Consider the following 13,937-nt stretch of genomic DNA (forward strand, 5'->3'; position numbering starts at 1 on the left):
TCACATGTCTCTGAGCTCAAGGAGGAGAGGAGGGAGGTATCCAAGAATCACGGTGGGGAAACCCAGGAACTGTGGTGTGAGTATGGAAAAAGATGGGAGTCAGGATTTAACTATGGGTTTTGGATTGTTCTCAAGGAGAATGTTAGATTTGCAGGTCCTGAGTCAGGATTGACAATGTATTAGAGAAGAACCAAGAACCCAAAAAGTGTGTGTGTGTGTGTTTAAAATTTTATAAGAAAGATTTTTTTAGAGGTAGGGAGACATTAGGAATGGCCTACAATTATCTAGTTTTATAGACCTATGTTTAAAGAGGGTAGCATCTTTCCATGCTATAATGTATGTAGCAAGTGGTACCCCAGGACACCAAATCATGACTCTGCAGTCCAGGCTCATGTTCGCCTGTAGCTCATGCATGTGGGTTCCATACAGTCTTCCTCTTCAGTGGGCAAAGGTTCCGGACAGCCTGGTCAGTCAGCACCAATCCTGCCTGTCCCCTCTGGGTATCCCTGTTCTTAGAGAGGCCCGGTACTCTTAAACACAGAGAGAGGGCTACCATACGTCATGAATTATCAAGCCTACGAGGGTCTAGGTTAGTGGCTGGACAGTAACAAGGCAGAGTTAGGAGCCCTTATTTTAGAGGAGTTATTTTATGTTTAGAATCTGGAGTACAGATGGAAAGGTTAAAGGGAGAAATCTGTGTACAAAGAGTGTTCATTAGTAACTCCACCCCAGTGAAAGTGAAAGGAAAGTCTTGAGAACAAAGGTTGTTGCTAAACTGGACAAAGCAGCAGTTTTGGGGATTTCCCACCCAGCTTCTCACATATAAGCAGACCCGAGGACTCCTTTATCACTCCGCCTCTGATAGCAGACATGGCTTCCTGCATCTGTGTAAGTTGGGGTCTGATAAAAGAATGGGAAGGGAAAGTATTTCCATGCATTGGGAATATAGTTCCACAGTGCAGGAGGGGTCAATGCCTGGAAGGTGAGCGGGTTGGGTGGGCACCATTTAGGAGACACGGCAGACATTGATGATTGCACAACAGAAGGAAGTACTCTAGAGAGAGGTTGGTTATAAACATTTATAATATTGTATGTATGTATTTATTATCTGAGTGCACGTATATGCAGGGCCAGGGTCAGAAGGTAATCTGCCATAGTTAGTTCTGTCCCCCTCCCACCTAGGTCACAGGGGCTAAGGTCAGGCGGTGAGGCTCGGTGGCAAGGGCCTTTCCCAGATAAGCTATTTTGCCAGCCAAACTTGAGAGAAATGGTAGGGCATTGTGCTTCAACAAGGCTGGCAAGATGTGAAATTAGGGAAATAATTCAGAGTTCTCAGCCTCAAGATTCTCTCTTTTCAAAGAAAAATATCACAAATCTCATTTGTTTTAAGTTATCAGTGATCAAACACATCACCTTAAACAAAAGTATGTCCTCATGAAGAGAACCTGTGACCAGGGCAGTACCCAACAAGGATAAAACCTTCACTGAAGGAGCGTCTGAAACATCTAGATTGGGAAAATGATTCTAAATGGAGTATGAGGAGGTTTGCAGACCTGATTTTCCCCATCTTCCAGAATTCTGCAGTGAATGAAATTAAACTCAGCTATACTTCGATTGGGATTCTGGTCTAATTAAAAGAGGATATCATGCTCTATAACAATAGTAATAAAAATACAAAATCACAGATTAACAACATTAAACACAGCATCACCACAACATGGGCATTATCAAAAATTAACAGGGACATTAATAAGGTGGAGATTATGACTTAATCAGGGTTTGTTCTGAATTAGTCACAGAGGGTATCCTATGAGGTTGAGAGTATCCTATGAGGGTGCTAAATCTTGAAAATCTGCTTTGGAGTTGTTTAGGAACCTGTGTACATCCTTTGAAGCCCTGTAATATCTTTACTTTTAATATTTGGCTTAGGAAAGGCAAGTTAATAAGGTAGGAAATTGATAGTTACATTGGAGATATATTGGACACATATCTCAAGAGGAATGAGACTAATGTTCTAATTTGTGTTATAATATGGGAATTAAATGAAAGTTTCAAGAGAGGGGGAGCTGCAGATTGTTGGGTAGGAGCTGGAGGGCCAAGCAGACAGAACAATGAAGGTGAGAAGTAGGTGTAGAAAGGCAGCAAGCTTTCTGGCTGACTCTCTCGGCTTTCTTTGCTTAGATTGTCCATTCTGAGCAATGGCCATCAATGACCTTTGACACCACCGAGAGCGACAAAGTGAAGAAGATAAACGAACATATCAGATCCAAAACCAAGGTTTCTGTGCAGGACCAGGTCCTTCTGCTAGGCTCCAAGGTCCTCAAGCCCCAGAGAAAGCTTTCATCTTACGGCATTGACAAGGACACTACCATCCACCTCACCCTGAAGGTGGTGAAGCCCAGCGATGAAGAGCTGCCCTTGTTTCTGGTGGAGTCAAGTAATGAGGGGCAAAGGCACCTTCTCCAAGTTCGAAGATCCAGTTCAGTGTCCCAGGTGAAAGAGATGATCGAGAATGTGACCGCTGTGAGCCCCAAGACTCAGGTTGTGACTTGCAATGGAAAGAAGCTGGAAGACGGAAAGATCATGGCTGACTACAACATCAGGAGGGGCAGTTTGCTCTTTCTGACAGGGCACTGCATTGGGGGGTGACTGTGGATGGGTGGTGAGAGGATCCAAGCCCACTCCCCTTAGCTCTTACCAGTCACACCACACCCTTTGATGATTTCCGAAAGCTAATGAAAATGAAATAAAGACAAAACTATTTGCCAAGCCTGTGATTACTTGTTTCTGACAGTTCATCGTGTGGCAGGATGGCCGCCAAGTGAAGAAACTGAAAGGTTAGTTGGGTGTGGTGGTTCACACTTTTAATTTCAGGACTTGGGAGGCAGGGACAGTGGATCAACGAGTAACTGTTGAACCAAATTGAGTTCTACTTACAGAGATTAGAGAAGTAATGTGTTATGAATTTTTAAAACCCCAACAGCATCACAGACTAATAAATGATTTAGAAATTCATTCGATCATTATCCTCTCTTCTTATTTAAAGATGATTGGTATGGAATAAAATCTAGTGCCTCCTCCACCTAACACCTAACAGAATGTTCATCTCTGGGTAAGGAAGGGAAGGGGTTAACTTCTGGTTTCTTCTGAGGATAGAGCTTCCTTTGCTGTAGGATAACTTTCTCCATCTTCCCTCTGTTTTCTCCTCTGTCTCTATCCTGGTCCCATGCAGGCTTTTCTCACAGCCTGACCATGGCTGTCTTTACCTTCTCTTTTAAAACTAGTCCTTTCTCTTTTAAAACTAGTTAAAACTAGTTCACAAGCCATGCCCTGCAGCTGGGATTCCCAGCTTAAACAGGCCTGACACAATCGCCTTATAATAGCAGATTTTCTTTATAGTTTTAAGTATCGAGTGTTCTGTCGTGGGCACTGGTTATCTGGCTAGTTCTGTATTAGCTGGGTTGGCTCCCCAAGAAGGGAAACCACATCCTGTTTCTGGAAGCTCTCTATGTAAGGTAAGACACCTGGCCTCCTTGTTAACTTGAGGGACTGCACCTGATGGCTGAGGCATGGGCTTTCTCACGGTCTTTTGTATGGAAGGCTGAAGGTCAGCACTAGGTGTTCATCATCTTATCTCCATGCGAATTCTTCAGGGGTGGTTACAAAGTCTCCCGAGGATGAGGATGGCCCCCTCCTTCATCATGCTTCCCTTCTGTAGAAAGGCCTGGGATCCATTTACCCCATCACTATATACGTGTGTTTACGTATTTCAGGGATTTCCCCTCAAGAATCCAAACCTTAGCCGGTAGGAGAAAGAGATCTCCCTCTTACTAATCCTGGACTCCTCGAGAACAAAATTTGCAGATTCTCATGCAAAGGCAAACAATATGGGCATCCTAGTTACGGGACCCCGCGCCTTTCTTAGTCCTCTCAGTGCCGGACCTGCAGCCTCCCCAGACTTCCCAAGAACCTCAGAGCCGCCCCCTTCACTTCTTTGTTGCGCAGTGTGTAGATGAGGGGATTTAGCGCGGGTGTGACTACCGTGTAGAAGAGCGAGACGAACTTGCCGCGGCCCTGGTTGTAACTATGTGTAGGTTGCAGGTAGGTGTAGGTGGCCGAACCGTAGAATAGGCAGACGGCGGTCAAGTGAGAGCCACATGTGCTCGCTGCTTTCCGCCGGCCAGCGCGGGAGCGCATACCCCAGACCGCGCGGCCCACGGCGGTGTAGGAGGCCAGGATGACCGCAGAAGGCACCAACAGGATGAACACCCGCGCGGCGAACATCTGGCGCTCGGTGGCGCTGCGGCCGCCACGGCAGGCTAGCTGCAGCAGCGCGGGCAGTTCGCAGATGAAGTGGTCCAGACGGCGGGCCGCACAGAGCGGGCGCGCGGCCAGCAGGGCGGTCTGCGCTGCGGAGTTGGCCAGGCCACCGAGCCAGGAGGCGCTGGCCAGAGCGCGGCACAAGCGCGGTGAGGCGAGGGCGGTGTAGCGCAGCGGGCGGCACACGGCAGCAGCGCGATCCAGCGCCATAACGGCCAGCAGCACGCACTCGGCAGAGCCCAGGGCCAGAGATGCGCACAGCTGCGCCATGCACCCGCCGCGCGGTAGCTGCAGCACCGGGCCGCACAGGCTGACCAGCAGCGGCGGCACCACACTGGTGGTGAAGCCCACATCCACCAAGGCCAAGTGGCAAAGGAAGTAGTACATGGGTGTGTGCAGGCGCGGGTCGCGAATGGCCAGCAGCACCAATGCCGCGTTGCCGGACAGCGTTAGTAGGTAGCAGAGTAGGACCAGTGCGAAGAGGACGGGTTCCAGCGAGGGCCAGTCTGTGAAACCCAGCAGCAGGAAGCGCTCAGCTGAGCTGTGGTTAGCCTGAGGGGAAACTCCGAGAAGGTTCGGAAGGATGAGACAAAGAAGTTTAATGCTAGTGGGCTTAGTGATTCAGGCCTTGTGCTCAGCAGGCAAGCCTGGAAATCTTGGTGAGTTTGAGGCCAGCCTGGTCTACATAGTGAGTTCCAGGTCAGAGAGCTACACAGTGAGACCCTGGCTTATTGCTGTCCACGACAAGCAAGAATTCCCAGTGTGGGATAAACGGGGTAAGAGAGGAAAGCCCATGCCTAAATTTAAGCTTCATTACATAGCCCCATGCCAGTATTCCTTCACAAGTGCCTTCAAGGGAGATAATGCCTCTGTTTAACAGATGAGCCAGTTCAAATTTTAGAAAGTAAAGTTGTCCTAAGTCCATTGATAATCAGGTCTGCCTCCCTCGCTCTGGCCGCACCTCCAGGAATTAAAGAAGAGATTCAGTGTCTCTACCAAGGGCAGCTATGACGATACTGAAGGACATATTCCGCTCTGATCTTTCCTCCCCCATTTTCCTTAAAAATCTGCATGGTCTAAAAGTCGAGACTGAATGAGACTAGATGGAGCAACATTGCCTTTTTTGTTTGTTTATTTATGCAACAGTTAAAGCTGAAGGTAGGAGAACCCAGAGCAGACAAGTCAGTCACACTTCACAGGTGAACCTAACTCTGCTCCACGTGCAAACCAAAGCGGAAGTGTAAATGTCTATTATATAAAATCTCAGAATGTAATCTCAGCCAGTTAGGAGCAGCCAACAGGTATATGCAGCTATAGACTTTTCACTGGAATAGACCAAGTATGATAACTGTAGTCATCAAATATTTTCTTGTACTTGATCCCTCTTCCCTCTCTCTCTTTCTCCCTCCCTGCCTGCCTCTGTTTCCTTTCTTCCCATGCTGCCTGCCCCCTCTCTCCATCCGGTTCTTCAGTTCTGTTTGCAGCAGAAGGAGCTCTTGAACTCCTGACCCTCTTGTGTCCAGCTCCAGAGTGCTGGGGTTACAAGCGTGTCCTTGACTTTCTAGATTGTGACCCTGAATTGCAAAACCATTTATTCTTAGAGCAATGTAACAGACTTACCTTCATGTCTAACCTCTGGCCCTGTTTTTAGACCTCGAATTTATGCTGGTGTCTTGCTCATGTTCTGGATTCCCTGGGTTTGAAATGACAGAGGGAAAGATTAACAAAAGACCCAAATATTTGACTGTATTGGTTGCTGGAATGAATACCTGAGATCAGAGCCAGGCGCCCCAGGTTGAAGACAAGGGGTGGGTGCCATCCTGTTCAGCAGAGAGAAGATGCCTAACTTTGTGGGACTGCGGTACCGAGGCAGAAATGGAGACTTTACTGGAGAGTTCTGTAAGGGGCAAAAACAGGTCAAATGCTTGTGTTGTTGTGGTAGCCAGTTAACCTTAGCTGGTGATTGCACTGAAAATATTCTTTTAAAATCTAACGGGAGAGAGAAAAATGAAGAACACTGACACCTTCTCTCACTAGAGAAGAAACAAGAACCTACTTTCCCTGCTCCTTAGAAGGGGGGTGAGGTGCTGGGGAATCTGTGTCCCACTCCCATAATTAGCCCTTCACGTGGAGGTGTCCAGAGAGACATTCCCCAGAGTGATGGAGAGGGAATCCTGGAGAGACTATCCCTTCAGGGTACTGGTCTCTAGCAGGCTGTGGAGGCTAGAGACCGCATAATTTCCTCTTCCCGTTATTTCTAGTCATTCGCTGACTGACCTGCTGACCCTCAGCAAATTTGTTATGTCTGTAAAGCAGCCCTAATCTGGGGGACACTGCAGATTTAAGTCACAAATGAACAACATTTTAATATATAGTCCAAGCTGCTGGGTGCCAGGATTACTGGAATTGTTCCTCTCATCAATATCTTCCTCAGCTGAACACTGGTTTTGATCACCTGCTACCACTGTGATTGCTGTTAACCCCTCCATCCCTTCGGCTCCTCTTTATTCAAGAATATATTATATTTGGCCCACTCTTCACTCTTACTATAAATCTTAGTGGATAATTATCCCCCCAAATCAAAACTTTGTCTCCTTCCATTTCTACGTTCAGTGATCTGGATATTTGCTGCAGTTCCTCATCTTCCTCCTGTCTCTCCCAGCCCAGATTGCCGTCAGCCATTATAATTACGTCTTTGGGGCTGGCAAAAAGGCTGATTGTCCCAGGACTGACATGGTGGAAGGAGAGAGCCGATTCCTGCAGCTTGTCTTCTGACTTCCACATGTGGGCTGTATCATACACACACCCACACCTCACTACCACTGCACACACAAAACAAATTTAATAAAAGGTTTAAAAATAGTAGTTACTTCTTTGTAAACTCTAAGCAATAGTTTCACTTTTTGATATTCTCTTGGTTAAATTACTACCATATTTAAATTAAACTCTAATTTGATCCATTACCTATGCTTGTTTGGTTGGTAGTAACCGGAGAGAAACAGAGGTTTCACTTCATCCTGACAACTGACTCTGAAGGGCAGGGGCAAAAGCCATCCGATAATGTGTGTGTGTGTGTGTGTGTGTGTGTGTCTGTGTCTGTGTCTGTGTGTGTGTCTGTGTCTGTGTGTACATGTCTATATGTAGTGTAGTTGTTTTTTTCAAGATTGGACCATCCCTTAAGGAGGATACAGGGAAACTCACAAGGCTCATAAAAATTTACAAGCATCAAAGAGCCACATCTGGAGGCTATGTGGGCAGTGGGCTTGGTGAGGATGGGAGACTCCTCGGTGATGCAGCTGTCCCAAAGGTGTATAGGGGACTTCTGTGAGTCCTTAACCCATGCTCAGGTGGGTTTTTCTGAGGTGTGAAGTCACCCATAGCCCTGTAAATAAGCCCAGCAAGGGGCATTGCTTCAGTAAACTTCACTTGGGTGGAATAATTTCTTTGGACTGTTGTTATTCTTTCTATCTGGGGTGAATGAAATAGAACACCTAAGAAAAACTATGGAATGAACTGTTGCCCAAATGAGAATGGACAGAAACCAAACATGAGTTTTGGAGGAACAGTTGTGTGGCTCCTACCACGGTAAGACAGGAAACTGGAGCTGCTCCATCCAAGTGTAGAGCACCCTTAGGGGGAACGCAGAGGTTGTTAGTTTATTTTATATAGTATAAATGTCATGGTTTTTGGTCAGGATTGTAGTCAGACTATGACTGACTACTTAGAGTCTACTGTGGTTGTTAAGCCTAGCAACTGACCTGTCTACGCGAGGAAGGAATTAAAATGTGAAAACAGGGAAGATAAGATAGGCACATTGTCCAGTCCTGCTAACATTTCTCTCCAGCAGGCTTTGAGGAAGAGGACAAGTTAGGTCTGTGGTAAGAAGAGACTTGCCTGGGCTCCAAAATCTTGGAACTTGTGGAGAGTTAGACAGTAAGAAGAGAGAAAGCATAGAAAAGTGACAGGAAACGTATCTGAAATTCAGCCATTAATACAGAGGGTGGCAAAAATCTGTGATTCAGAATGCAGACAGGGCCTTGGTAATGACTCAGAAGAGGAAGCTTATTTTCTGTCATTTATCGAACCGTCAACTTTCAGTTAAGATTCCTGGATATGGTGGACTCCAGTGATAAAGGGTATGGAGATTTCATGTACATTTCCCCCTTTTATGGGGGTGGGTGATGGGATCTTGTACTGGATCATGGGGCCAGCATTTTAAGATGCTGCAGCTTTAAGAGAGACTAGATTTCCTTTCTCTAAGGCTCAGAAACGTTGCAGAGATATAAAGAATCTAGAGCCAGAGCATGGGAAGGAATGCTGGGAAATTCTCTTTTCTGGACATCACCTGGCTGCCGCACTTAGGAAATCACAGCATTGGGGGTTACTTGAACAAGACCTGCAGAAGGCTGGGCCTATTAACGTTCCTTGATGAAAGGAGGAGAGGCTCATGAAACCCCACGCCACCCTGAGGAGTCATAGGCAGCTAATGGCTGATAGAGGAGGGAAGTCATGTTCCATAGCACTGTAGTGCTGGTAAGCTGACCTAGTTCAAGTAATAGGTCCCTACCTATGTTCATGCAAGTGACTCTAATTAAATGTGATAAAGTATGTACACATGAAAAGACATGAGGACTAGAGAGATCGCCTGGCAGTTAAGAGCACTGGTAGCTCTTCCAGAGAACCTGGGTTCTATTCCCAGTACCCAAATGGTGGCTAACAACTGTCTATAACTGCAGTCCCAGGGATCTGATACCTTCTTCTGGCCTCTGCAAGCATGTGGCAAGCAGGGCACACAGATGTAAAAATAGACAAAATACTTATATACATTAAATAAATAAATAAATAAATAAAAAGACGAGAAAAAGTATTTGGTAAGAGGGGCATAAGAGAGGACATTGGAAGGGAATGAATTCAAAGTTCATTATATGTGTTTATAAGAGACTGAAAGACAAAAAATAGAGACCAGATTTGGTACTATTAGAGTGATCTGCTCACCTTCCCTGCAGCCCCAGGCCCCTTTCTGTTTATCATTCCTGCTTCAGCAAGGGCAACCCCTGCTTTATGAGCCCCAGGTACGGTGATAATCCCTGGTCCTTGTTTTCTCTGCCTTCCTGACTTCAGGCATATAGCAACCCCAAAACATTTGAGCTTGTACAAAGCCATACATTGTCTTAGATCACCCACCCTCTCTAGAAACCTATAGGTTAACCTATAGTAAAGAACTCTCTTTAGTTGGGATTCAGAACAAACCCCTATTGCAGTGACTGGTGTTACTAAGCTGTCCTTTCTACCTGAAATAAATCTCAGCTCCTATTTATACCAACCTGGAACAGAATGCTTTGCTCATTTAAAACATCTGGGTGATCAGAAAATTAAAACTGAACAGAAGGATTTCTTGTTTTCTGTGGGACCATGGAGACCAGAAACAGGAAAGAGTGATGAGCAGGAGGGGACTGTAAGGGCCACGCTTCCTTCATCAGAGCTTAGAGATTCAGTCGAGAGAGTCTTAGGTGGCCTGAGTGAACCATCTGTCTTTCAGCCTTTCACCTGGAGACAGGCTTCCTGGGATGCAGTTCCTCTCATTGTCCTATGGACTCCTATAGTGTTTGTTCCCTGGATGCAGCGTTTTTGCCTAGTCACTGGCGGATCCGATAGTGTTTGTTCCCTGAATGCCTAGTCACTGGCGGAGGAAGAGCCATTGTTAAACGTGTGGTGGAGAGGGCCCTTTCTCTTAGATGACTTATTTGGACCAAACTCACTTTGTTGTGCTGTCTTTGGGATGCATTTAAAGTGACTGTTTACAAAAACTTTTACCTGATTTTTTGAGTCCAACAATTTCCTTTAGGCTTCTCCGAATCCTACTTCTTTATGAGTTTCTTGCCGGTCGGCAGTATAGTAGACGCGTGCTGCCACCATGTGGCTGAATAGTGCAACGACACATTTTAGAGTTCTGGAAGGCTGGCTGTCAGGTCCTGAAGCTCAGCAATATTCTCTTGAGCTCAGTGACGCTCAGGGTAGTAATAGTCAGAGTTTTATCTGAGTTGTACTCATGGAATTCCTGAATAATCTTACGATTTTCATGTATAAGTTCTCTGGTGCTGATGCTGGTGCTGTCCTGATAGGTCCATAGTATTGATTCAACTGCCACAGACTCTGCCTTCCCTGTAAAAGTTGATTATACTGTTGAAGAGATGGCCTGCCTCCCTGCAGGGCAATTATTCAAACTGTCTATCCTACCCCCCTTTGTCATTAGGAAGGCTCAAAAGAGCCTGGGGAAATAATAAGAAGACACGAGGCTCTCTGCCACAGTTATCCTGTTCACTGGGTACAAGGTGCGCATGGGCAGAGTTAGACTTGGTTCAGTTCTAACTTTGCAAAAACCCTTTCTGCTTTCTTTGCACCTCTAGCTATTCGTTTTTTGGAGGCAGTCTGTGATCAAAGTCTTGTCACGCTTGTTTTCCAGATCTTTCTCCCAAGCTAATGGTTTAAGCAATGAATCCTTTGAACAACTTAAAGTAAAACATGATCTGTGATACAAAGGTGACACATAAATCCAATTACTTTTAATCAATAAAAACCAGGAGACAGAGATGGGGTAAAAACCTGGAAGATCAGAAAACTGGGAGCAGTCGCCAGTTGCTTCCTATGCGTCGTCTCCTTTCTGCATTTAAAAGGGTGAGATTCTGTCTCTGCCCCACCTTGTCACTTCCTCTCTCTACCTCCCAAGTGCTGTGATTAAAGGCATGAACCACCACCACCACCAACACCACCACCACCACCACCACCACCACCACCAGGCTTCTGTTGTTAAATAAAGATTAGCTCCACCCTGGATCTCCAGGCCAGTTTTATTTGTCAGAACACAAACAAAATGCCACACAACACAAATGGAAGGATTTTCATGAGTCTTTCAGAGGTGTATTCCTCACTTGATCAGACAACAGAGCTGATTGATTAGATCAATCAAATCATGCCTGATTTGTAGACCTACTATGTCTGGAGGCTGCATTCTAAAAGCCAAGCTGAGGAGCTAGTGTGTGTGTGTGTGTGTGTGTGTGTGTGTGTGTGTGTGTCACTCCCAGGCATTGAGCTGAGACTGCTGTCTAAGAGGAGTTTCCAGATTCGAGGTAGGATGCTTAGGTGTAGCTCACAGACATGAGAGAGACATAGAGTAGGAAACACTACATTCTGAAAAGAGGAGCCATCTGATGTCTTGTTCTCTTAACTCTGATGGATCTTGATTACCACAAGACAGCGCCTCCCTGGGTCTTAACTTGTGGATGTTTGTTGTCTGCTGGAAGTCTATGTGAACCCAAGAAACAGAAACCTTTCTCCTTGCCTTCTTTCCTATCTAGGATCAGAATGAATATATTTAGGAGTTTATTTTTTTTAGGATTTATTTATTTATTTATACAGGGTCCTGCCTGTAGGCAAGAAGAGGGCACCAAATCTCATTATAGGCGGTTGTGAGCCACCACGTGGTTGCTGGGAATTGAACTCAGGACCTCTGGAAGAGCAGTCAGTGCTCTTAACCACTGAGCCATCTCTCCAGCCCAGGACTTTTTTTAAAAAAAAAAAAAAAAACAACAAACTGTATTGACTGGTGTTTACTATGGAATCACATGGACAGACTTAAATTTGGCTCAGGACACATTCAGCATTTTCATCAGCAGGTGGGGGAATAGATTGAGGTCTCATGGGACAGTACTCAGAAATGAATATGAATGGGCTGCTATACACCATAGTATGGATAAATTCAAAACAATTATATTGGGTTAAAATAGTCAGAACAAAAAGTTTATTTGTGTAAAACTCTAGAAAAGGCAAACTGATCTGTAATGACGGACTGCAGATGAAAGAGTGGGGAGTGAGGAAACCTTCGGCTGTGTGTGTCACAAATGCCAATAGATTCACGGTGCCTTTATATGCAACACTTATCAGACTATGCGTTTAAATATATGCACTTTATTATATGTCAATGATGACGCCATAAATGATAAGAAAGGAGTTATTGCCAACAGGGTGTGGTGGCTTTGTCTTTAATCCCAGCACTCACGAAATGTGAGTGCAAGACCAACCTTAGTTATACAGCAAGAGCCTATCTCAAAATAAAAGGTGTTGAGGAACACAGTAAGTCTGTGTTCCAAGTCTCTTCTCCTTTGATCCTCGGTAATTAGGAACCTGGAGTTCTGTTCAGGAGTCATCTCCCGCACCTTGTCAAATCTCCGAGGGCCCCATTTTCTGGATACTTCTTTTTAGCGCGGCCTTGACATCAGCATTCCTCAGGCTGTAGATGACAGGATTGAGGATGGGGGTGATCACAGCGTAGAAGAGGGACAGCAGGGGGTCCGTGGCTGGGTCGTAGCTGGCCTTAGGGCGGATATAGATAAAGATGGCAGTACCGTAGAAGAGAGATACCACTACCAGGTGGGAAGAACAGGTGGAGAAGGCCTTGCGGCGACCAGCAGCTGATGGGATGCGGAAGATAGTGACCAGAATCCGCCCATAGGAACTAAGGATGAGGCCAAAGGGGCACAAGATGATGAGGGCGGCAGCCAGGATAATCTGCAGCTCGTTGAGCGAGGTGTCTCCACACACCAACTGCAGCACGGGCTGAATCTCACAGAAGAAGTGAGGGATAGCATTGGGGCCACAGCAAGGCAAGGAGAAGATGAAGGAGGTGTGGCCCAGCCCCACCAGAGCCCCGCAGGCCCACGCCGCGCCGGCGAGCTGCACACACACCCGCCTGCTGAGCAGCATTTGGTAGCGCAGGGGCTCGCAGATAGCAGCATAGCGGTCATAAGCCATGGCAGCTAGCAGGCAGCACTCGGTGGCGCCAAAGAAGAGGAAAAAGAACATCTGCAGAGCGCAGCCGGAGCGCGGGATGTGGCGCCGACCAGTGAGCAGATGGTGCAGCAGCAAGGGGACGGTGACCGACGTGTAGCAGATCTCTAGGGCTGAGAGGATGCGGAGGAAGAAATACATGGGGGATTGCAGCGCTGCGTCTGTGGAGACTAGCGCCACAATGAGGAGATTGCCTGCCACAGTGAGCAGGTAGACAGCCAGGAAGAGGGAGAAGAGGAGGCCTTGAAGGTGGACCAGACGCGAGAAGCCCACCAGTACAAACTCAGTCACCAGGGAAGCGTTGGTGCCCATCTACCACAGCCTATGGCCAGGTAGGAGGGGGAGGGCAAGAAACGCTACTGTGTGTGCTTGGAATCAGGCAGAGATGACCTTTTTGCCTGGGAACTCCTTTTTTTCTTAAGCTATTAGGGCCTTTGAACGGAGGTGTCCACGCACAAGCCCATGTTACACCCTGGTCACCCTAAGAATGCCCTGGGTGTATATTTGCCTTTGGTCTCTGCGCTGTCCCCACCCTCAGAAATACACACTAAATTTAGATTCTTCTGCTCTGGCTCCGGGCTGTTCTGCCCTCTCTCCCACTCTTCCTTATATTTTAGGTTTCAATTATATCTTAGGAAAACCTAGAACTCACTGTATTCCAAACCGGTCTCCAATTCATCTTGATCCTCCTGTCTCAGTTTCGTGAGCGCTGGGATTACGGTAAGTAAACACCACATCCAGCCGTTTTGTATTTCCCAATTTCCCATCCCTGC

General features: G+C 46.5%; 3 protein-coding genes across 3 annotated transcripts; 1 reads left to right on the forward strand and 2 right to left on the reverse strand.

The window, feature by feature from the left end:
- Positions 1 to 756: 756 nt before the first annotated feature.
- Ubd (ubiquitin D) lies at positions 757 to 2,950 on the forward strand. Its single transcript, XM_050131516.1, has 2 exons — positions 757 to 888; positions 2,182 to 2,950. Exons 1-2 carry the CDS (start codon positions 871 to 873, stop codon positions 2,647 to 2,649), a joined length of 486 nt encoding a protein of 161 aa, XP_049987473.1. The 5' UTR covers positions 757 to 870; the 3' UTR covers positions 2,650 to 2,950.
- Positions 2,951 to 3,930: 980 nt separating this feature from the next.
- Positions 3,931 to 4,900, reverse strand: LOC126494254 (putative olfactory receptor 2I1; the record flags this gene model as incomplete). The annotated part of the gene is given in 2 exon segments (XM_050131510.1): positions 3,931 to 4,879; positions 4,881 to 4,900. Coding segments are annotated over 2 exon segments (969 nt in total), but the record flags the coding sequence as incomplete, so codon positions are not given.
- Positions 4,901 to 12,456: 7,556 nt separating this feature from the next.
- Or10c1 (olfactory receptor family 10 subfamily C member 1) lies at positions 12,457 to 13,476 on the reverse strand. The gene has a single exon (XM_050131539.1). It carries the CDS (start codon positions 13,474 to 13,476, stop codon positions 12,538 to 12,540), a length of 939 nt encoding a protein of 312 aa, XP_049987496.1. The 3' UTR covers positions 12,457 to 12,537.
- Positions 13,477 to 13,937: the final 461 nt, after the last annotated feature.

This window comes from Alexandromys fortis, unplaced genomic scaffold (genome assembly GCF_014885135.2).
Source record: "Alexandromys fortis isolate MF-2015 unplaced genomic scaffold, M_Fortis_MF-2015_v1.1 scaffold_372, whole genome shotgun sequence".
Classification (NCBI taxonomy): Eukaryota; Metazoa; Chordata; class Mammalia; order Rodentia; family Cricetidae; genus Alexandromys; species Alexandromys fortis.